Below are 25,991 nucleotides of genomic sequence, written 5' to 3' on the forward strand. Positions count from 1 at the left end.
ATTGTTTAGAATTTTCAAAGCAATTTTCAAACATTAAAAATAATTGAACCCTCGTAGGACTGTTAACAAGCCGAGCAGAGCCAGAGCAAGCCCGAGCTCCACTCGAACCTAAAATGAGTTGGCTTTGCTCAAGCTCGAAATAAAAATCGAGCTGAATATTTAAGCTTAAGCTCGACCTGATTTAAAATTGAGCCAGCTCGGCTTGGCTCGCATTGGCTCGATCAAATCAAGAACAATCAAATTTGAATACCTAAAGGGCCAGCATTTCCATGGTAGGAGGTTTGAGACTAATAACCATATACCACTGTTTTTATTTTTATTAATTCATATGGCTGATTTGTTGTTAAAATTGAGTTATAATAGACAAAAGAATATTGTGGCGCTTGACAAACTAGACCATTACCTGTTAATGGTGGAAGAAGTTGTTATGAGCAATCATGAAGCTTCACAACTTCATCAAACTAACCTATATACAGCCACAAAAGTCCCAAAAGGGCAAATACATAGTATGATCAAGATTCATTATGCTAATACAACAACAAATGAACAATTCAGCATGCAGAACAACTAGTAATTTAAAATATTTTATATCTAAACACATTACATAATTCAATACAATCTAAGAAAATGCATCTATAATCAAATAGGCACAAGACAGTCGACTAGATCAAGATAAGGGCGAAGACATACTGTGATCAAGATTCATTAGGCTAAAAACAAATCTGACATTAAAAGTAAAAGGGAAATTAGGATCAATGAAACATAAATGTGAACTAACCTAACAAGATTGAAGATATATATATATATATATATATATATATATATATATATATATATATATATTATTAATTATAATCATATATGGGAAAAGTGTTAGAAAGGAGGATATCTTGGAGAGCAAATTATGGGTTAACAAGAATCCTCCCTATTCTTGGCATCCGTAAATTAGGCAACCAATAATTGTGAATCATCTTTATTGTATTTCCTTTTTTATAAGTTCTTGTAAAGCCTATAAATAAAGGCTTGGTTTTATGTTTTGTATGCAAGAATCAAATCAATAAAATCAGTTCCCTTTGATTATCTTTGTCTCTGATTATCGTTGACAACATCGTATCAGAGCAGGTTTCTGATTCTTGAAACCGAATTGCTCATCACCTACAATTTATCCTAGCCTGTTCAATCTCAAACCAGAAAAACCAAAATCAAACTCCCCAAAAAAATTTAATCTCCTGTTATTGTTCTTTGAACCCTAACTATCCATCAATGGCGCCGAAGAAAGGTGTGAAGGCAGTCGCAACCAAGAAGAAAACGGAGAAGGTTGTGAACCCTCTGTTCGAGAAAAGACCGAAGCAGTTCGGGATCGGTGGAGCATTGCCGCCTAAGAAGGATGTTCATAGGTTTGTGAGATGGCCGCAAGTTGTTCGGATTCAGAGGAAGAGGAGGATTTTGAAGCAGCGGTTGAAGGTTCCACCTGCTTTGAATCAGTTCACTAAGACTCTTGATAAAAATCTTGCAACTACTTTGTTCAAGATGCTTCTGAAATACCGACCAGAGGATAAAGCAGCTAAAAGAGAGCGCCTTCAAAAAAGGGCACAAGCCGAGTCTGAAGGAAAGACAGTTGAAGCCAAGAAGCCTCATATGGATCAATCGGCACTTGAGATTTTGACAGGATGCTATGGGTTCCTATAAAGGCAAAGGGTTCCTTTTTTAAATAAAAGGAAATATTAAAAAAAAAACAAAGCATCAAAGCTTCCGCTCAAAAAAATCAAAGCTAAAAAAAAATTAAAGTTAAAAAAATCAAGGCTCAAAAAATTCAAAGCTCAAAAAAATCAAAACCAAAAAAAAAATAAAATAAAATAAAATAAATCAAAACCAAACCAAAACAAAATCAAAACCCAAACAAATGCCAAAACCCAAATGGCCAAGTTGATTTTTTCAACTTGAGCGGAAACCAAAACCCAAAACAGGCTGCCATGTCGAAAGGCGGTAGCTCAAATCAAACCAAAGTTACCATGTCGAAAGGCGGTAACTCAAATCAAGCCAAAAGTTACCATGTCTAAAGGCGGTAACTCAAATCAAGCCAAACTACCATGTCAAGGAGACGGTAGCCAAACAAAAAAAAACCAAACATAATCAAAACCCAAAATCAAAACCAATCCAAGTTGAATATTGGCAATCCCACAATTCAACTTGAGGGGGAGTGTTAGAAAGGAGGATATCTTGGAGAGCAAATTATGGGTCAACAAGAATCCTCCCTATTCTTGGCATCCGTAAATCAGGCAACCAATAATTGTGAATCATCTTTATTGTATTTCCTTTTTTATAAGTTCTTGTAAAGCCTATAAATAAAGGCTTGGTTTTATGTTTTGTATGCAAGAATCAAATCAATAAAATCAGTTCCCTTTGATTATCTTTGTCTCTGATTATCATTGACAACAAAAAGATTAGAAAGCAAGTAAAAAAGAACATTTGTTATTGTGCATCTTATGAACTAGAATTCAAAAGCTAAACACATTCATCAAGAAATCTAACAAAATTAAACAAACACACATACACAGTCAAATAGCTTCTAAGCCTAGCCATTCAAAACCCTATTCCGTACACAACCTAAGACAGTTGAATCTGAAAACCGAATTCGTTCACAACCTAGCTGTTCGAACCAAATGAGCAGAAATTGACAAGAGTACGGAAACAGAAGAACATATACTGATTAGCGAAGGGGTAATCAGGGAAATTTTTTCATTCAGCGACGTTTTACAACTGACCGATTTAGAGGCGTACTGAATCATTAGGATTTTTTATTGTAGCAAACCAAACACTCTTAACTCTGACTGATTCAAAGGTAGCCTCTTAATGGAATCATTAAGAGGCTACCAAACATCACCTTAGCACATTCCTCATACTTGTTCTTGTGTTATTCTTTCACATGTGAATTGTAAGTCACGTATGTGTACTGTGGAAAGCTTTGTGCCATGTAAGATGTTTTACCTTCATCTGCGAACTCCTGAAACAACTTAATAGTGAGACTTTAGTAACCAAAATGGCATCACATCTTACATAGAGTTTTTACCTAGTTCAAATCGGACATCACTCTCCCGTCATTACATTGAACCACGGACACAACCTCCTCCTCACCTTGTTCAACGTCGGGTACGAAAATGCTTTCGAAGATGTATAACTGGTTTAAATCTTCGCCAAAACATAACTAATGTCCCAAGCCGACATCGTGATACGAACGGTTTGATCAAATTCTTTTGTTAGTGAATTTTCATTTGAATCAAATGGTACCGTATGCTTGGCTTGATAACAATTTTCTGGACCTATACTATGTGCATACGTTTAGGTTTTAATCTTCAACAACCAAAATCCTTTACGACGCGTATAGCCCTATACGCGTTGTATAGGGTTACTTTTTCAGACTAAACTCCCTGCAAAGTCAGTAATATTCCTTAAAAACCTTATCGTACATACACAATGTGTATAGGGCTATACACGTCGTAAAGGGTTTAATGCTTCGACAACCAGAATCCTAAACGACACGTATAGCCCTATATGCGTCGTATAGCATTATTCTTCCCATGCATCTAATGCATTGCAATTCAATACGGCATGTATAGCCCCTATACTTGTCATATATGGGAATGTACAACTAATTTGGAGGATGTCCAAATGCTATCACCCTTGATGAAAACCTTTGACCACTGAAAAAAATACTTTTTTTTACTAATAAGATAAACTGGCTGCTGAAGAAATCAGAAGTAAGAATTTACTACTGAAGATGACCGAATTGGTGTTGACTGAGACCATAATAGTGTTGGTGTAAAGAGACAAATAAAACATTATAGAATAAATCAATTACTACTAGGAGGCCAGTAGTTACCAACAAAGATGCTGATAATCAATTCCTATACTTGGAGAGAGAGGCCAGTAGTTACAAACAAAGTATACTCATCTCAAAACCCATTGGGTATCTATCGGGTAACTACTAACCGGTTACATTTTGTATTGTTGTTATAAAAATATAAAAATGTATAAGGAATAGAATACCTATATGTGTAAAAAATGGATGTATCATATATATACATATTAATAATATAAAAGAAATTATATCAGGTATTCAATCGGGTAAACGGGTACACTTTATCGGGTAATTGGGTCAGCTAAAAAGGTATATCACTAAATCCCAAACCCGCGAAAAAAATAAAAACTATTCCCAAAGCCGTCCCAAACCCGATTAACCGACCCCAAACCCGTCCCAAATGTGTCGGGTTTCGGGTTTACCCATCGGGCTCGGGTTTGATTGCCATCCTAGTGCAGGAACTCCGTCAGTATGGAGAAAGTTTAGTAAACGAAGGGAACAGAATTCGACAGGTAGGGGAGAAATTAGTTTGGAAATACGATGTGAATGAAATGCAGTACTGGATGAACGGTACTTAGAAAATGCCTAGATATGTGTGTAACTTTGTATTTTGATAAAAAAAAACTAGACTAGATAGACTAAAATAGATACTGATGCATAACTACTGTTATATTTTATTTTCACTTGTAGTATGTAACCAATGCATATATATATATATATATAGAAAGCGTAAAAGTCGCAATTTTTGACGTTTTTGATCAATTTTTTATGTGATTGTGTATAAATATTTGTACTAAATTTATTCTGTAATAATTAATAAATGTTCACAATTCAGATGGACAACGAAGTAAATCAGGAAAACCAGAATAATGAGAATAACGTAAACCAAATAGATAACTGTGCCATCCAACATATAGTAGCACAAGGAATTATAGATGTTATGCCCTATATTATCAAGACTGTTAAAGAAGCAGAAAATAATAAATCTGCAAATGGAAGTAAACGCCAACACACTAAGCCAAGTCACAGTGTGAACGATAATAAAAGACCTATAATCCAAGCTCCAATTCCTAAAAGAAGAAGAACCGTCTCTTACGGTTGTTCTTATAAAGAAATCTTGGCCTACAAACCAATAGAATTATTAGGCAATGAAGGAGCCATTGCAGCCTTATGTTGGATAGAAAAGACAGAAGCAGTCATAAAAATAAGTAAATTTGCAGATGAAGATAAAATTTGGTTTCCTTCTAATCTTTTCAAAAATGCAGCCTTAGAATGGTGGAATACTATTCTCCAGTGTAGGGGAAGTGACAGAGTTTATAATATGGAATGGACAAACTTTAAGAAAATGGTTGAAAGAAAATTATGTCCTCCTAATGAAAAGGTACAAATCGCCAATAAATTCCTAAATTTTGGAATGTCTGGAATAGACTACAAAGGTTACACTACCATATTCTTCGAATATGCTAGGATAGTGCCAACCTTAGCCTCACCTGAACCAGTGTTAATCTCCGGTTACGTTTGGGGATTAATTAGTGAGATTAGACACGTAGTCAAGGCAGCTAGACTACAAACCATAGAAGAAGCAGTAGAACTAGCCAATACCCTGACTGATGAATTGGTACTCACCCAAAAGGAAAACCCGAGAAAGAACTTAGCTCAAAAGCTTACCCAGGAATTTCGTTTTGGTAATTCCTATCGTGGAAAAGGAACAGGTTCTTCTGCACCCTACTGCAAGTTTTGTAAAAAGAAACACTAAAGAAAGTGTGCTGTGTCCTGCAACTTTTGCAAGTACCCAACACATAAGGAAGAAGATTGTAGGAGAAAGGCTAGTGCTAGAATATGCTACAATTGTGGAGAAACTGGTCACATCAAACCGAACTATTCGAAACTAGCTCTAGCAGCAACTAACAAGGCTAAGACAACTAAGGACCTAAGAAAAATGCTAGAGCGTTTGTTCTGACAGCTGAGGAAGCCAAGATGATTCCGGATCTGATTGTCGGTACGTTCTTAGTTAATAATATATTTACCCAAAGTATTATTTGACTCTGGTGTAAACCAAAGTTTTATCAATATTTCTTTCTACCAACTTCTCGACCAACCCTTAACCAAACTTTAACAAGATTGTCTGGTAGAGACAGCAAACGGAGAATCTATTAAGATAAGTGAAATCTTGCAGGGAGCAAGAATAGAAATTTCGAATTATAACTTTTCAGCTAACCATTATCCAATTAATCAATCCAGATTCGATATTGTATTAGGAATGGATTGATTGGTAGCCAATTGTGCCAGTATTATGTGTGTTCAAAAGTCAGTACAAGTAAGTACACCAACAGGTGAAAAGATCACAATCAAAGGAGAAAAGCCAACCAGATCGACAAAATTCATCTATGTGATGAAAGCCGCAAGTTATGAAAGGAAAGGAGGAATAGTATATATGATTTCTATGATCATCAATACTAAGGGAAAAGAATTAAAAGATATTCCTATAATATCTAAATTCTCAGACGTCTTTCTAGAAGAGTTACATGGACTACCGCCTGATAGAGAAGTTGAATTTAGAATTCAACTAATACGAGGAACGGCACCAATTGCCAAAGCACCATATCGATTAGCACCAACAGAGATGCAGGAATTGAAAAAAACAATTGGACGAACTTCATAACAAAGGTTTTATACAACCAAGTTCATCACCGTGGGGAGCACCGGTGTTGTTTGTTAAGAAGAAAGACGGATCGATGCGTATGTGCATTGATTACCGAGAATTGAACAAGGTTATGATTAAGAATAAGTACCCACTACCGAGAATCGATGATCTGTTCGATCAACTTCAAGGAGTTTGATTCTTTTCTAAGATCGACTTATGCTCAGGATATCATCAACTGAAAGTACAGGAAGATGACATTCCTAAAACTGCTTTCAGAACAAGATACAGTCATTATGAATTTACCGTCATGCCATTTGGTCTAACCAATGCCCCAGACAGATATGATGGACATAATGAACAGGATATGTAAACCATACCTGGATAAATTCATAATTGTTTTTATAGATGATATTCTAATTTACTCTAAGAGTAAAGAGGAACATGTAGCGCATCTGCATACATTTCTAAAATTATTGAAAAAAGAGAAGCTTTATGCTAAATTCTCAAAATGTGAATTTTGGTTACAAGAAGTGCAATTCCTTGGACATCTGATTAATCATGAAGGAATTCATGTGGATCCCACAAAGATCGAGGTGATTACTAAATGGAAAGTCCTTGAGTCTCCAACAAAAGTACGAAGTTTTATTGGACTAGCATGATATTATAGACGGTTTATCCAAGATTTCTCTAGAATAGCCATTCCATTAACCAAACTGACCTGCAAATCAGTTAAGTTTGAATGGGGACCAATTTAGGAAGAAACTTTTAGGATTCTTAAGCATAGGTTAACCAACGCACCCATACTCGCATTACTAAAAGGAACTGAAGACTTTATAGTCTATTGTGATGCGTCTAAGTTAGGATATGGATGTGTGTTAATGCAACATCAAAAGGTTATAGTTTATGCCTCTAGACAACTTAAGAAACATGAAGAGAATTATACAACCCATATATTTCATCAGCAGAACTCTTAAGGGACCAGAAGAAAGATATTTGCCAATGGAAATGCTAACATTATCACTAGTGTTCGCCTCCAGGAGGCTACGAAGGTACTTCCAGGCATACAAGATCATAATCCTTTCAGACCAACCACTCCAGAAAGTAATAAAAAGGCTGGAACTCTTAGGGGGGTTGGCCAAATGCGCGGTAGAACTAGGGGAATATGCAATCGAATACAAAATAAGGACAACCTTGAAAGGCGAGGTTCTTGCGGATTTCTTGGAAAAAAGTCCCCGAAGAAGAAGAAAAGGAACTCTTAAAATGGAAGGAGTTAGAGGAGGCAGAAAAGAGAAAGGAAGATCGTTGTTTGGAAGTAGCACACTTATGGAGCCAGTAAAGAAGGCAACGAAGTAGGGATCACTTTAATCAGTCCTGAAGGCATTGAGCTAACCTTTTCCATTAGGTTAGACTTCGAGAACACAAATAACACAGCTGAGTATGAGGCCCTCCTGACAGGCCTGAGGCTAGCCAAGAAAGTAAAGGCTCAAAACATCGAAGCACATTCTGATTCCCAACTTGTAGTCAAACAGTTCAATGGGGAATATGACACCAAGGAGGACACTATGGCTGAATATGTATCCGAGGTCAAAGAATTAGTGAACTCGTTCGTGTCTTTCAAGCTAAGCTATGTGCCCTGGTGCCAAAACAGGAAGGCTGACTGATACGTGGTTGAAAACCGGTGATCGTTTATGCTTAAGTTGATGTTTTTACGTAGATTTTAATCTTGAATAGCCTACTTTTAATGGGATTTGTGTTTTACAGTTCTAAAAGAATTTAAGGAGCTAAACGAAGCACCGGGACGCGAATCGGGTCAACCGGGAATGTGAAATGAATAAAACTGGGTTAACCACGAAGATTGGATGTGTTTTGGGGGGATGTTAATGAAAATAAAATGAAGATATTGGAAGATGGGATGATAGAGGGCTGAATTACGAGTACGTGGGCGAAAACGGTGAGAAAAACAGAGCTATAACGAAGAAGTTATGAAGAAAACAGTTTTCGCAGGAAACCGACAAAACCAGGAGGCGTCGGCGACGCCCTCCGGAACCCTCTGTCGGCAAAAAATGTTCGTAGGCAATGGATTAGCGTGTCGGATGAACTTGAAACATTCCGGGGCCGTCGGGGACGCCCCAAATGGCGTCGGCGACGCCCCCTAGTTTCACCTTTCCATCCATTCATCACCATCAATCATTCCAAACCCTAATCACTATTTCTTGTTGTTGGACGAGTTTTAAAGGGTTTTTGACCAATTTTTCGGGGGTTGCACTCTATTTTGAAGTTAGAAACACCTCTTGGAGCCAAGATACATCACCAATTCATCCTTTAATCCATCCATTCGATTGACAATCATTCAATTCAATCATCATCATCACTCCCATAACCCTAATCATCATTCACCTTTCACCTTTCCATCCATTCATCACCATCAATCATTCCAAACCCTAATCACTATTTCCACCACTTCAAGGCTTAAAGATGATGATGTTCAAGCTCTCCGCATTCGGTGATCAAGTCCTTTCGATCATGCATGGCTAATTCCTTGGAGGTTTCACCCCGGTGTAGACTTTTGTAAGATTTAGGATTTATTATGTTTTGATGTTTGATTTGTGATAACTTGAATTACATTTGAATCTTTAGACAGTTTGTGACAACCGGTAATTAACGGCTTCTAATTACGCGATTAACAAGCGTTTAGGCGATAACAAATAGTGTTTAAGACACGAATTAACTTAATTAGGCTTTTGGAATGCCTAGGAACGCTATCTGACGGCACAGTGCGCGTATGGTGAATTTCGGAAAGTTCTGCTGAGCATTAAACGAAAACTAACTGACACCGGACAAGAAACTGACCAAGCCGACAAATGCGAGTTGTATACATACAATTTAAACATGGATTTCATTTTGTGAAATTTTCACGCTTTAGAACGCCACAAAACACAAACGAAGAACGCGACTGCATGAACGCACCGACAACGAAACAGAAGCATCATATGCGCACATTAACTTAAAAACTGAAATATTATAATACACTTAGCTTCGTTTTAAATTTTACTATCCGTAGTGGAAAACGGATCGAAAAATGGTTTAAGAACGACGACCGAGTCAATTTTACGCGTTTTAACGCAAACGATGAACGGACGCTTCAAATATCAATATTCGATGTAATTTGAGTGTTTTGACTTGAAAATTTTAAGTTACGTCATTCCAGAAAGCTCAGGTTTTGAAAATGGGTCTTATAATATATTTCGGGCCATTAGACACGCGACATCGGGCTTGTGGGCCTTGGGCCCAAGCCCAAAGCCCATTAAAGAAACCCTAACTATATAAGACTAGAAACTTATAATTATTCCTTGATTAGGAATGCTTTAGTTGCACGCTAGCGAGTTCACATTCTTTGAATGACATCACGGAATCACGTTAAGCTAGCTTTGCACAGGAATGTCAAGGTGAGTTCATAACCCCCACTTTTTACTGTTTTACATTTTTTATAAATGTTTTCGGGGGTGGAAAGACATGCAAGTTTTGCAAAAATAAACAACTTTTCGATGAACGAAAACTCATATTTATAAACCGTGTTGCGAATGAATTTCAAGGAACTTAAATGGTTTACGAATGAGTTCGATCAAACATACCGGTTTTACAAATTTGATTTGCATATTACGAAACGTGCATGATTTTCTAATGGGTACGGGCGACACAGTCGAGGTGATTCGACACAGTCGAGGTGATTCGACACAGTCGAGGTTATTCGACACAGTCGAGGTGATTCACACAGTCGAGGTGATTTGACACAGTCGAGGTTATTCGACACAGTGGAAGTGATTCACACAGTCGAGGTGATTCGACACAGTCGAGGTTATTCGACACAGTCGAGGTGATTCGACACTAAAAACCGTCTACACGGGTTGAGTACATCCTATGTCGCCGCATACGTTAATGTCCTCGCGAAACATTAACGATCAACCTGTTCATAGACGCTTTACATACCCATTTACAACAGTAAAACTTTCATATATTCATAAGATTCATTTGATGGAAACTCAAAAATACATGAATTACAAACTTTGGTAACGTTTTTCAAGTTATACCTAAGTAAGAGGAAGCGCTGATCCTGCTTACAAAGGTTCGTTTGGGCTTGACCCATTCTCTCTCGTGCAATGCACAAACACCATCATGGGCTAGACTCACAGTCCTCATATATCATGCCAAGAAAATGATTTTTCTATATTTTCTCAACAACTTTTAAACCGGTTATCAAAAAGATTTATTTTAAATCTTTTCAAAACAAACTATGAACTCGCTCAACATTATGTTGACTTTTTCGCATGTTCTTTCTCAGGTTGCATTATCAAAACTATGGAACGGTTGGAATAGGAGAACCCATGGGAATTCGAGTACTTAGCAGGCGTTCAATTTCTAGAAGTCTTAGCTATTTGCTTCCGCTGTGTTATGAAGATACCAGTCCAGTCACGCCATGCTCTGATAATTTCGGGGTGTGACAGATTGGTATCAGAGCTATAGGTTTCTGCGAATTAGGTTTCTGTAGAGATACCTAGGCTTTAACCTTAATTTCCTATGGGAACTTAGATTATTAAGACTTGGACACATACGGAATGCCTAGGACTGAATATGGGTTTCCAACCGTTGCCGAAAACAATGAGTCAACATTTTTGGTTTTAAACATACACAAGTGTTGTGTGGGATACACGGTACACTAAACGATTACACACATATAACACAAAAACCTTGAAGGTTTTGATAACATGCATTTAGGACCTTTGTAAAGCTTATGTCGAAACTCATTAAAGGTCCTCACTTAGAAACCGTGACTAACAACTCGGGCAAACACCATTATCTATATTGTCTATGCTATTTTAATTACCCTAGCAGGTAATTTACGTGGAACGAAACGCTAGTGCACGAGTGCACATGAAACTCAAACTACACGTCAGCGGACGTCGAAGTATATCACACACGACTTTCGAGGCAAGGCCTTTGGAAAACACGATTGGGCCCGGCAACAACGATGCTAATCCCGTCAGCGGGAGAACTAGTGATTGAAACGCGGCAAATTGCCAAGTGATCCTGCAAGCAACACGAATCATGCTGAGGTACGTTGAAACAAGATTTCGTAACGATCGATACTTAGTCTAGAGAGACTCACAACTATTGGCGCTGCAAAAGAAGTCACATGTCTTCGCATTCCCCCTACTTCATTAGTGGCGATTACGCTATGTTCGGCATTCCATGGTAATGTCATATAACAACCGGCCATTACACGAAGTTCCAGGTAAAGTCCTTAAACTTTTTCTATTGAAATCCTGACTTTTGCATATAATGAGTAGATTTTCACATTTCTACTCCCCCTAACGGTCATTGCATCACGAAGATTTCATTTCTTGATAGCGAACACTTAATTACTTCATTTCTTGACAAATTCATATGTTACGCATGTTTTGTTTGTTACACATGCGGTTAAATTGATTCATGAAGACCATCGGTGGCTTCACTCTAAATTGTTGCTTTACTAACGTTCAATATTGTTTTGCTATGTTCGTGTTTTGCATTGTAATTTGGATAACTGCATTATTGCAAAGTGTTGACTCTTTGGCATCGAGTCAACGAACTCGTTGAAAACTCCTTTTCTTTTCGAGTTACATACATGGTTTGTTTATTGTAACCATGCCAAAGCTTTCTTATTGATACATGAATTCATTGTTGGATTATGTTTCAACCAAGTTCAATTGATTGAACTTGCTCGTAATATATATTCGATTCAAGATTCCATATGATGGATTGAGGCCATCATATTCGAAATAATCCCAACAAGCACTTCATTTGCTTTGAACTATACCATGCTTGTTTGGTCTTTGACTTCATTGAATCGTTTCTTTGATCACGATCACCTTGTGGTGGTGTTTTTTCACAAGTTTGAAGCTTGCGCTAATCTCGTTGCTCACAATATGTACGGATTTAATTATTTATTTATTTGTTTATTGATATTAAATCCGCTTTGTTGGTTTATCATATTAAAGCAATCTTAACACAATCGTGTGTTAAGATAATGGTACACAAATTTATGACATATTCCGGTGTACCTCTTCACGGTTCATTCATCATCGATCGAACGTTTTGCGATATTTATTGCTCCTTCATCTTCGATCGAAAATCATTATTTATTCGTTTCATTTTCAATTGAAAATCCTATGGGATTTGTTTGAAACAAACATTCAGATTTACTTCGTTGAACCTTCAGTTGAATTCAACCAGGGTGAACTTGTTTGATCACCGTTGTTATTGAAATATTTCAATCACTACGACACCTTGTGGTATCGGTATAAACTTGTAGCTTGGGCTAATCATAATCGAGCGTTTCATGCGAAACACAGGTGATACTTGTTTGATCACCGCTATTATTGAATTGTTTTATTCACTACGACACCTTGTGGCGTCGGTATAAACTTGAAGCTTGCGCTAATCACGATCAGCCACCTCATGCGAAACTGTACATGCTTTTCGTTTGACACATCATTTAAATAGTCTTAATGCAACTATGTATTAAGACGATGATACACCAGGTTCGGTTGTATTTAATTTCGGTGTATCCTTGCAATTCAACAATGTCTACACGTTGATTTTGTCTTATTCATTTATTGGTTCGATAGTTGACAAATCATTTTTATGATTCTATTTATTTGAGCTTGTTGAATTAGAGTTTCAATCATACAACAACCAACGCAAGTTTCCGTTGGTAGTAAATTCTATTGCTTCAAAAATTGATTGCATGTTGTGAACGTTCATTTGCAATTCTCTAGGTCGAAATTCCTCTTTTGTTGAACCCCGTAAACTTGGTCGCAATGGTGATAGTATCACTACGCTTCGTTCACTTGACATCGATTTCTGGAACAAACTCAGCTGAACCGTTGGGTTCTTATTGATGCAAAATGTCTTTACACCCACGTAATCCGAATAAGTCTTGATTCGATTACGCGGTCATTCACTCTGTTATTATTCGGACTTACCTAGGAACGGCACAACTCTGAGGAGATAACATAGTCTAAATTTCGGGGACGAAATTTCTGCAACAGGGGGAGAATGTGACAACCGGTAATTAACGGCTTCTAATTACGCGATTAACATGCATTTAGGCGATAACAAATAGTGTTTAAGACACGAATTAACTTAATTAGGCTTTTGGAATGCCTAGGAACGCTATCTGACGGCACAGTGCGCGTATGGTGAATTTCGGAAAAATCTGCTGAGCATTAAACGAAAACTAACTGACACCGGACAAGAAACTGACCAAGCCGACAAATGCGAGTTGTATACATACAATTTAAACATGGATTTCATTTTGTGAAATTTTCACGCTTTAGAACGCCACAAAACACAAACGAAGAACGCGACTGCATGAACGCACCGACAACGAAACAGAAGCATCATATGCGCACATTAACTTAAAAACTGAAATATTATAATACACTTAGCTTCGTTTTAAATTTTACTATCCGTAGTGGAAAACGGATCGAAAAATGGTTTAAGAACGACGACCGAGTCAATTTTACGCGTTTTAACGCAAACGATGAACGGACGCTTCAAATATCAATATTCGATGTAATTTGAGTGTTTTGACTTGAAAATTTTAAGTTACGTCATTCCAGAAAGCTCAGGTTTTGAAAACGGGTCTTATAATATATTTCGGGCCATTAGACACGCGACATCGGGCTTGTGGGCCTTGGGCCCAAGCCCAAAGCCCATTAAAGAAACCCTAACTATATAAGACTAGAAACTTATAATTATTCCTTGATTAGGAATGCTTTAGTTGCACGCTAGCGAGTTCACATTCTTGGAATGACATCACGGAATCACGTTAAGCTAGCTTTGCACAGGAATGTCAAGGTGAGTTCATAACCCCCACTTTTTACTGTTTTACATTTTTTATAAATGTTTTCGGGGGTGGAAAGACATGCAAGTTTTGCAAAAATAAACAACTTTTCGATGAACGAAAACTCATATTTATAAACCGTGTTGCGAATGAATTTCAAGGAACTTAAATGGTTTACGAATGAGTTCGATCAAACATACCGGTTTTACAAATTTGATTTGCATATTACGAAACGTGCATGATTTTCTAATGGGTACGGGCGACACAGTCGAGGTGATTCGACACAGTCGAGGTGATTCCACACAGTCGAGGTTATTCGACACAGTCGAGGTGATTCACACAGTCGAGGTGATTCGACACAGTCGAGGTTATTCGACACAGTCGAGGTGATTCACACAGTCGAGGTGATTTGACACAGTCGAGGTTATTCGACACAGTGGAAGTGATTCACACAGTCGAGGTGATTCGACACAGTCGAGGTTATTCGACACAGTCGAGGTGATTCGACACTAAAAACCGTCTACACGGGTTGAGTACATCCTATGTCGCCGCATACGTTAATGTCCTCGCGAAACATTAACGATCAACCTGTTCATAGACGCTTTACATACCCATTTACAACAGTAAAACTTTCATATATTCATAAGATTCATTTGATGGAAACTCAAAAATACATGAATTACAAACTTTGGTAACGTTTTTCAAGTTATACCTAAGTAAGAGGAAGCGCTGATCCTGCTTACAAAGGTTCGTTTGGGCTTGACCCATTCTCTCTCGTGCAATGCACAAACACCCTCATGGGCTAGACTCACAGTCCTCATATATCATGCCAAGAAAATGATTTTTCTATATTTTCTCAACAACTTTTAAACCGGTTATCAAAAAGATTTATTTTAAATCTTTTCAAAACAAACTATGAACTCGCTCAACATTATGTTGACTTTTTCGCATGTTCTTTCTCAGGTTGCATTATCAAAACTATGGAACGGTTGGAATAGGAGAACCCATGGGAATTCGAGTACTTAGCAGGCGTTCAATTTCTAGAAGTCTTAGCTATTTGCTTCCGCTGTGTAATGAAGATACCAGTCCAGTCACGCCATGCTCTGATAATTTCGGGGTGTGACACAGTTGTCCTACGTTTGTATTGAATTTACGAATTGTCGAGTGAATGATTAAATTTGACTTTGTGAAACGAATACACGTATTTATGCCTTGTCTTTTGATAGGACACCAGTACAAAATAACTTTTTTGGTGCTGTATTTTATGCTTTATTTTATGTTGTACCATAAAGCACCAACAAATATACCACCAAATAATGGAATTTATTGGTGCTGTTCAATAACACACCATTAAATCTCCAAACATACCACCAAAAAATCAATATATAACTAATCTCATAAGCACCAAAAAAACAAATCTCATAGCACCAAAAAATAAGACAAGAAAAATACATAAATTTTTAATATTTTTGCAAAATTTCAATAATTTTTAGTAATATTTCCTAATATAATTTCAACTACACACAAATGCACATGCTCACGACAAAAGTTAACTAGTATTAAACAACCCAACAACCCGTTCAAGTATACGGAATTACAAAAGTATGAAATAAAAACTAATGCTTACAAGATCAAAACATCTTTTTAATAAATCTCGACATTAAATCTACCACTAAATTCTCAATTTGAGATTCTTCAAAATACCCTTCTTCATTCCAAAGCTAAAAACAAATAAATACAAAAGTTAGATTTCAAATATATATAATTTAATTCAATAAACAAAGTTTATGATTATTTACGAAAACTCACTCGGTTAACCAAATCATGTTGTATAGAGTCGATAAACTCTTTCATGTGTTTGATTACCATATGAATCCGTCACTTCCTCGCGAGCGTGATAGGGAGATAGCAACTCACATTTGGTCGGGTTCTACAAAACCATAATTAATTTTTTAATATATATAAATATATAACATGTCTAGCAAGAACGAATGGCAGAGATGCATAGCCATTACTTGTAAGGTCAACAAGTGTAAAATCATATTGATCATGATTACATACCTGGATCTAAGGCCTTTGACAGCTCAACAATCGAAGTCGAGAGCACTCAGTGGTGGGCATTCAAGTCTAGAATCTGGTCATATTTAAACAATAGCCCTTTGTGTGAATCTAACTCCAATAATATACAGCTTTCGATTAGTTTCTAGCATAGAGAAGAAAGGAAGTGTAATAGGTTGTGCTTTATGGTCTTGCACCTAAAAATGCCAACTTTCTACTTAAAAAGAAATTCAAGATTTGCCACAACGTACCATAGGAAATCTGCGTTGAAATAGGCCCTAACCAACCAATCCAACAACAAGTGCCATACCAAGAGGGGATAGTGAATCTACAAAAAACGGAACACAAAACAATATTTTTCATAAAATAGATAACATAACATTATCAAAGAAAGTTACTGTAAAAAGAACTATGTAAGAAGATGTTGAATTCTTATGAAGGTCACCATGAAATTCAAGTTTAACATAAAGTGTAAATGGACTAAGAATGAGATATATGCACCTTGAACAAAGTAGAAGACATCAAAGCAACATCTTGTATAAATACACCTAACTTGGCTTCACTCAAGACCTGAAGGGTCAATTCGTGTTATGGACAAAGGGGTACCATTTGTTTATTTAATTATAGCTCAAAGAATCCCTAAAAAATCCTCGCATGACGATGAAGCCATGAAAGAAGCTACTACATAACCTAGAAAACAAATGTTAAGCAAGAATGATCAAATGCACATAACCTACTTTAAAATCAACATATAGGAGCAACTAAAACCCACAAAAACGAATAAAAAATCAATGGATGATAATCAAATAATCATTGCACAAAATAGTTAGTAATTCATATTCATACTATATAATAAATATACTAAAAGTACAAAATGTAAGATTTTTACCTTAGCATTGATACCATAAACCTTCTAGTTTGAGCATCCATTAAAAGGCATGGTTATATAAATTTAGTATATAGTTCCTATCTGCATATAAAGAGCATTTAACCATTAAATGATGCATAAATAATAATAATATTGGTTGAAGCATTTCACCGAGCAGTTGGTGTGCGTCTTCAACCTTTCAGATTTCAACAACACCACCAGAATCATAAATCTCAATCCCTGATATATGCAAACCAAAACTATAATCTATTTACAAAAGTTTTTTAACCTGCACATTTTAAATATAAAACAAGAAATAAAAAAATGTAGATGGTTAATGGCATAAAAATACCTTCAAAAGGGGAATTTGGGGAGAGAGGACTTAACATGTCAGACCGACGATCGAAGCAATGTTGGGTCGGCTTCTAATGTTGGAGCAGCACGGTGAATTGGTACCCACTGCTGCCCTTGCACACAGTCGTTGATGTTGATTGGGTTTAGAATCCATAGTACTAAGAGGGAAAGGTAAATGAAATTGCATAGGGAAGTAAGAAAAAGAGGTGAACGTAGTCTAGGGTTTTAGGGGGAAGTGGTTATTTGGGAGGGATGAATTGTAGGGATTTCATTTGAAATTTTTAGGAAAGGGGGAAGTGGTTATTTGGGAGGGATGAAATAAAACATAAATATTTATTTTCACTTTTTGAGAAACTAACGTATGTTTATAAAATTTAAATTGTTATGGTGCTATATACAACTCACAGCCTCAAAAAATCAATTCTATGGAGTATTTTAGTGCTATTAGCTACTTTCAGCCTCAAAAAATCAATTTTATGGTGTTTTTGGATATATGTTTATTTAATAGTGGGGTAAGGTTGTTATTTAGTGCTTTGTATTAGAAGAGAGCACCAAAAAACTAAAATTAACACCACCAAAAAATTGGTTTTGTACTAGTAGGATTTGCTAGTCCAAGGTAACGAAGTGCATCGTGGTCCGTTGTCTATGACAATGGTAGCGATTGGCACCTAAGTTTTGTGATTGTTGACCCATTAATGAATTAATTCGAGTAAATCAAATTAAAACACATAGTAATTCTAGGTCTTGCATTTGTTGAAACCGGGTGTGAACCTTGTTATTCCATATTGTTTTATTAATTAAGTTTCTTGCAATTGTTAATCTTTAGTAGTTAATCAATCCAATAAATTTTGTTTAGCTTATTCAACATCTTTTCAATAATCAAAAATCATAAAAACAAGTTAGCAAGCTTCATAAATTGTGACACTCGTTCAAATTCAATCAAGTCCATTCGCAAACCACATACTCTTCGTGGTTCGACCCCTTACTACCACTAGCTATTTGTTAAGGGTAATTTGGGTATATAAATATTATCTTTGACCGGAGTGAGACACTCCGATCACTGACGCCTTGAGAAAACTGGCGTCTGTGGCTTTTGACAACTAATTAGCCTAGGAACTCAAAGTAGAAGTCCTTACAGCCCCATCCATACATTACAAAGAGATATCCACTGTCGAGGGGGCAAAGGAATCCTTGATGACTCCAATTGTGAGGTAGTTAAAAGAAGGAACTCTCCCAGGGAACGAGGCGCTAGCAAGAAAAATAAGAGCAAAAGCACTCCAATATGAGATCATTGGCGAACAATTATACAGGAGGTCCTACTTGGGACCATCCTTGAAGTGCGTAAGCGAAGAAGAAGCAAAGTATGTAATCCAAAAGATACATGAGTAAATATGTGGCATGCACTCGTGACCCAAAACAGTGGCGGTAAAAGCGATGAATGCGAGATTATTCTGGAATGGCATGTACGAGAGAGCCGTTGAAGAAACCAGGGGTGTTCAAGATCGGATTATCCGGTTTTTGGATATCCGAAAATTTCGGATAGTGAATATTAATATCTGAATCCGTATTTGAAATTTCGGATATCTGAAAATCGGATATCCAAAATTTCGGATACGGATTCGGGATCCAAACAGATATCCGAAATTATAAAAAAATAAAAAAAAAACGTTTCGTACATAGATTAAAACTAAACCTATATTCAATTTTCCAAATTTCTAATATTGAAAACGAAAAACATTCTTAAATACACATCTGAATCCGATTATTTACTATATTTCAAACAAAATATAATGCTCATATACTATATATATATATATATATATATATATATATATATATATATATATATATAACTTTCAGATATCGGATAATCGGATTATCTGAAATTTTTAAACTTCATATCTGAACCCGAATCCGAAAATTCGGATTATCCAGTTTTCGGATATCCGAAATTTTGGATATCTGAAAATATCGGATATTTCGGATTCGGTTTCGGATCAAGATTTTTTGTACACCTCTAGAAGAAACTGCTTATTGGAGGGACCCACGACATCTCTTGAAGGATGGAACTCAGTTCAGGCCCACACATAAATATAGTGGGCCTAGACTACAGATGACATGACGACGTGATTGCTGGGCTCCTCATCTAAGCTTCCTATCGCTGCTAAATTATAGGCCCAATACAACCGGATGGGAATTGCGCCCAAGTCCATCATCGATTTAATACATCCGCATGAATGACTGAGTCAAAAGAGGACATCATGTAGAAAACCTGCATACCAACTTAGTGTTCCGGTATAAAGGCCAGCGGTGTGACTATTCTCCGGCATTTAATGCACGGATGGGAAAGACGATATAGATGGCGACCTTGCTTAGGTATAAGAACAGGTCATTTAATGATAAAATTTTATAAAATCCCACCAAGGAGATAGAAACCTGCATGGTGCCCGAATATTCCTTTTGCCCAGCGGTTTGACCACTAGTCCTTCACAGAGGTGGGCCCAATTTGATAAGTCAATCTCCCCATATAAGCCAGGGGAGAGATCAGGATAAGGTAACTCTTCAAAAACCCTAAAAATTCACATTGAATACCAAGAAATCATTCTCTCAACCTTATTGAATACGAACATTCAATCCTCAGATCCACACCACCGATTCCAACTAATTTATTGTGTCGGAATCACATTTATTGTCCCGGTAAGATTTCTTATTCTCACGTCGGAGCTTGGTCACGGATCCCCCTTCCGGGCTCTTCCGTGACGAGGCTAACGGTGTTATTTTTTTGTAGAGAACCACACGGTGAAGACTTGGACGTAGACGGGTCTCTATCATCTCTTCAGCAATTTGATCTTAGGGATTCGACATAATGAACAAACTTTTATAAACTTTTGCGAGTATACATTAATTATACAGCACGTGCACGACTGGTGTGCTTATTACAATTATAACATGGACACTTATTGTATCCTCGTATGTTGAGGACACACCAAATAAAACCGAATACATATTGAAGCTACAGCTTAAGTAAACCTTAAGTAATTAGCTGCGTACAGCTTAGCTTCTAGGGACAAAGTATGACACCAATATTGTCGAGTAAACTACCATGCATCCCATAGAATCCAATAATCCTGCCTTTAGTTATAGGCAAGGAGAAATCAGTCCCCCCATCTGTGCCATATTGGCCATAGGTATTTCTGTTGGTCTTAAAAGTCAATGATGTAATCACGGTGGTGCCGTCAAAAACTCCGTATCTTCCACTAATCCTGATGATCTCCTCACCGATGGGCAAGGGAATCTGAATACATGTACACATTATATATGCATGCTATTTGTTGAAATAACTCAGAAACATAGCACTATGTTTCATGTATATATATACACAAATCAAATTAATTAGCTGATCACCTCATGAAGAAAGCCACCAGGACCGCCAAAGTGAAGACTCCGGTAGTTGTTACCACTTCGATCTGTAAAGACAAAGTAGATGGCATCAACAACAGATCCGCTACGGATACTGATCTGGCTAATCCTGCCATCAGGTATGAATTCCCATGGACCTCCACCACTGCCACCCCATGGTCCAACACGTACCCCCTGGTCAGCCTGCATTAAAAAAGTGAAATCCTTAGCTGTGAAAATTTAAAAAAAAAAAAAAAACAAACAGAAATGGCAATAAAATACCTAGCCTAACATTCATAGTTTATGGAGAAAGATCGGTATACCATTTTTTTTTTTTTTTTTGGTTTTATCCTAGTTAAAAGGAGGGAGAGGAAGAGATGTTGTAGGTAGCCCCAACACATGCATTATTTATATGCATGAGCTACCCATACAGCTCATCTTCCAAGTCCACTTGTTTTGTTAGAATAAACTAAAAGAGCGCATTAATGGTCATATGTTAGACCACATGTAATGGGAGTGGTTTGTTAGACCATGTGTAGTGGTTTGGGTGAATAATGCCCTTATTTTAGGGCGTTTTTCGTCACGTGTCAGTACACTCAGCAAGGAGCATTATTGGGTGTTTTTCTAAAATGGGTGTAGTGAGGATGTGGACATTATGTTAAAGGGTGTAAAAAATTAAATACAAATAAAAAACCAACAAAAAACACCTATTGGATTAAAAAAGGGAAGAGTTAATGCTATTGGTCAAACACAATCCTTGAGAGCGTGATTTAAATCAAGCCAAGTGAATTATTTTGCCAAAAAACGCTGAATAACGCCCAAGGGGGCGGGTGCCGGGCGTGATTTGGCGTGATTTGGGGGAGAAAACCCCAAATATAGCCCACTACTGATGGTCTTACAAATTTTCAGCCAAACACGCCCCATCTCGCCCCAGCCCAATTAACTCCCCATGGTGTGTTTAGGAGTTTTTCGCGAAAAAAAAAAAAGTGAACCAGCGTGTTTTGAAACACACCAACTTTGCACGAGATTTCAAAAATTCGACTGTTTACAAACGGTAAAAACCTTTAACTCTTTTTTATTTTTTTTAATTCCCATTTTAATGATTGGAATGGGCATTATTGGACATTATTCGCACTACGCCACTTTTGCAAAAACACCCAATAATGCCCCCATGCTAACTGGACTGCCACGTGTCAGAAAACGCCCCAGGGTGGGGGCATTATTTAACAAACGACTACGCATGGTCTTATTGCAAGCTGTGAGAAGTTTTTCCATAGATGGAAATTTTATTTACCTAAATAGGTATTTTCAAAAATATTTACCAAAATTAGTGTTTTTAAAAAAATATTTTTTTCACTCTTAATCTTATTAGGTAAAGTCATTGCATTAAAAACAATGTTCCTTAACAAGAGTTAAAAAAGTTTCTAAATAAACTAAAAATATACGGTTGGATCATGAAATTTTATGAAAAGGTTTTTAATTTCTTTTTAATATAAACGTTTTTATTTGCTTTTTTAAAGCGTTTTTTTCAATATAAAAGTTTATATTCTTTCATAAATATTCTATTAGTTTTCTTACAAATACTTTTTTTAACAAATTTAAAACAAAATATTATATCTGACTTTTAAATACATTTTTAAATAATTTAGAATATGTACTTTCCAATACAATGAATTAGCATGATCAAATAATATGAGTTACAAATGGTTGATTTAATATTCTTAAGAATATCATTTTAGTAAGGATATCATATTTATACTTTTAAAAAATTAAGATGAATTTTTTTTTATTATGTAAAGTATTAAAAACTAAAAAAAAATAGTTAAAACATGAAAGATAAGGGTTTGAATATGTGATAAGACATAAATCTAACGTAAAATTTGTGAGTTTGGTTTAGTATAACCCGTTTTTTATTTGACTTATTGATATGTGCTTTATGTCAAAAATTTATTTGGTTGAGTCTGTTTCACGTCAAAAACTTAGCCCGTTTAACACCCCTAAATTGAATGATATCTGTGACATTTTAAAATGACTAATAAAATTTATGAAAAATATTGTTATGTGAGTTCAAAAAAATATATGAGAAACAATAAAAACAACGTTTTAAAAAAATAGTTATAGGAAATATTAATAATAATGAATATTTTAAATAACATTTAAATAAATTTCTCAAAGTCTTGCGACCTGTTTTTTAATTGAGTTATAATTTTTTCCGTAACTCATGTTAAATTACATATTTTTGAAAAGAAATTACTTTACTCAATAAGATTAAGAGTGAAGTTTGTTTTAAGAAAAAACCCATTTCAGTAAATATATTTCAAAGTAGCCATTTTGATAAATAATTTTTTGAACTACACCATTTAAAAAAAAGAAAAACTCCATGATCATATCTGATAAAGATTTTTTAATTGGTTGACATTAAAAAAAACATAAATAATTTTTTCAACTACACCATTTTAAACTCCATGATCAAATTTGATAAAGATTTTTTAATTGGTGTTCATATTAAACAAAACTCCACGATCATATTTGATAAAGATTTTTTAATTGGTGTTCACATTAAACAAAACTCCATGATCATATTTGATAAAGATTTTTTAATTGGTGTTGACATAACTGTTTGTGAAACTTCGGGTGTTGAGACTTTTATTGAAAGACTCATCTCTATATTTTCTTTTTATCAAATTATATTTTTATAAACAAGTTTACAAAATTACAGAACAGCTATTTTAAATGATAAAAAGTTAATTTAAGCGTACATAATCTATTCAACCATATGTATACTCGTTGTAGACTTGAACTTTAAGATAAGTTCGAGTAGCTTGGTTTGGTTTACAGTACTGGCGGAACCAGACTTTTATAACTGGTGGTCACAATGTAACTTTTATGTACACAAAGTTATATTTGTTTTATTTTTGATGAATGCACTATGACTAATATAAAGATATTTTGTTGTTATAAGCTAGACTTTTGTACCTGTTAATATTTGTTTTGAGTTTTTTTTTTTTCTTATCTCAAATAAACAGATCTCTACATTAAATTATAATGTATATAATAGAAACTCTAAGTAATTAGAGAAAATAATAACAATAGCTTCTGAGGCCAAATGGAAATTATCAAATTTGAATTAAATCTAATCATTAATTATATAGAGTCAACTCTTGACAATTTTCATTTTTTCATAATAGAATAGTATTAGTTCGATTCTTTTACAAGTTTATTATGCCTAAAACCATGCATAGTGGATACATAATGGGCGTTTTTTTTTTTTTTTTGATGAATCACGCCCAAGCACGCCCCTTCAGCGGCCCCGGTGGGCTTTTTTTTGCGAAATTTTGTTTGGAGCGTTGTGTATTCCACGCCATGCTCCCATTTCTTTGTCCAATCACCCTTCATCTTTATATTCTTTGTCCAATAAGATTTTTTGATAGTTTTTGTTTTATTTAATTATATTACATCTCATTTAACATAATGTCCCACATCCCCACTACATCCATTTTAGAAAACACCCCATAATGCCCCATTGTTGACTGGGCTGACACATAACGAAAAACGCACAATAATGGTGGCGTGTTAACCACTACACATTATCTGTACATTTATTTGTTCTAGTGGTTAGGTAAATACGTGGTCGGTCGAAGAATTTGTGTAATCTTAACCTGGAATAAATAGAAAGAAGAAAACAGGGTAGAAGGTGAGCTTCTCCATGCGAAATGATGACACAATGACATCAATGGACCACAACTCTAAGTTCTTTAGGGAATTCCAATCTCAAATCTTGATCGATGGTGCAATGTCTGAAACCCCAAAGAAAATTTACCTTAATATAACAACACTAACGACTAATTTAGGATGAGTACATATGTGATGCTACAAAAACATTCTGTCTCAAAATGGGTTAGCATTAACTACACAGGAAACTTACAACAAATTTCTATTGGAGGGAACTATTCTCGGTTGTTATTTGTTATTAGCCCTTTATTGCCTCTGTATTGCCTTCTTTAAAAGCTTTTTTCCAGGCCTAATTTTATGCCTAATTATGTATTTGTATCAGTTCAATGTGTTATGATCATTAAAACAATATAATATCGAATCATAAAAACAAAGACGATTACAGACTAATGGCAGGTAGACGAGCAACAAGTTGCGCCAATGAAAAATATTGGCGATATCGAAATTCAATATGGCATCAAGGCCTATTCCTTAAAAAAACCCACCAAACCAAATTATTCTCGGCGACTATCTACATGGCCGAAGACAAAGAAGATGTAGGAATCCGTTCGTGTAAAATAAATAAAAAATCCTTTATTAACTTGAATTACAGAAACAAATCAGAATGAAATGTAAATACAATACAATTACAACTGAAAAATAGAAATACAAGAACAGAAAACACGAACAGACGAAACTGTTCTTGGCTGAGGATCGTGTTAGACACGGGTCCCTTAAAACAAATTTCGTGTCTCCCAGGATAACACGTTTGTTTTCAGGATACAACAGCCGCAAGCAGTTGCACTGCCGGTCTTGACTCCAACCCGAATGTATACCTCGAAGCTTGAAAGATTGTAGAAGAATTCTGCAGAGAGAGATTGAAATTGCCGTGTAAATCGGTGTCCTACTTCAACAGGGGTACCACCCTATTTATACTAGCTGAACTTGAAGAAACTGAAAAACGAATTTAATGGGTGAATTAAACTGCATTAAACGTCTTCAATGCACTTTAATTCGTCATTAAATTCTCAGTCAAACGCATTAACTTCGTAAGTTTCAAATGCTGAATGTAACTGCACTGGCATTAATTGCAGTAGAAAGCTTCTACGCGCGCGCGCGCAAGACACTCTGGTGCGCGCGCGCAAGTCTGCACACTCATATGCGGTGCGTCCGTTTGGCTCACTGCCATGCGTGCGTGCGCCACAGTCCCATG

General features: G+C 36.0%; 2 protein-coding genes and 1 long non-coding RNA gene across 13 annotated transcripts; 1 reads left to right on the forward strand and 2 right to left on the reverse strand.

The window, feature by feature from the left end:
* Positions 1-1,263: 1,263 nt before the first annotated feature.
* On the forward strand, positions 1,264-1,689 carry LOC110888979 (60S ribosomal protein L7a-2). The gene has a single exon (XM_022136471.1). It carries the CDS (start codon positions 1,264-1,266, stop codon positions 1,687-1,689), a length of 426 nt encoding a protein of 141 aa, XP_021992163.1.
* A 14,236-nt stretch (positions 1,690-15,925) lies between these two features.
* Positions 15,926-18,006, reverse strand: LOC110887482. 11 transcript variants are annotated; one of them, XR_004873339.1, is made up of 7 exons: positions 17,667-18,006; positions 17,511-17,554; positions 17,336-17,416; positions 16,948-17,136; positions 16,450-16,774; positions 16,198-16,318; positions 15,926-16,109 (listed from the first exon to the last, which is right to left on the reverse strand). It is a non-coding gene; the product is annotated as an uncharacterized LOC110887482 (long non-coding RNA). The 11 variants fall into 11 exon arrangements; XR_004873337.1 differs by having other exon boundaries at positions 17,486-17,554; XR_004873332.1 differs by having other exon boundaries at positions 17,336-17,554.
* Positions 18,007-20,525: 2,519 nt separating this feature from the next.
* LOC110891439 (protein GOS9) lies at positions 20,526-21,467 on the reverse strand. Its single transcript, XM_022139132.2, has 3 exons — positions 21,391-21,467; positions 21,074-21,271; positions 20,526-20,963 (listed from the first exon to the last, which is right to left on the reverse strand). The coding sequence occupies exons 1-3, from the start codon at positions 21,391-21,393 to the stop codon at positions 20,730-20,732; spliced, it is 435 nt and encodes a 144-aa protein (XP_021994824.2). The 5' UTR covers positions 21,394-21,467; the 3' UTR covers positions 20,526-20,729.
* Between the last annotated feature and the right edge of the window lie 4,524 nt (positions 21,468-25,991).

This window comes from Helianthus annuus, chromosome 11 (genome assembly GCF_002127325.2).
Source record: "Helianthus annuus cultivar XRQ/B chromosome 11, HanXRQr2.0-SUNRISE, whole genome shotgun sequence".
NCBI lineage: Eukaryota > Viridiplantae > Streptophyta > Magnoliopsida > Asterales > Asteraceae > Helianthus > Helianthus annuus.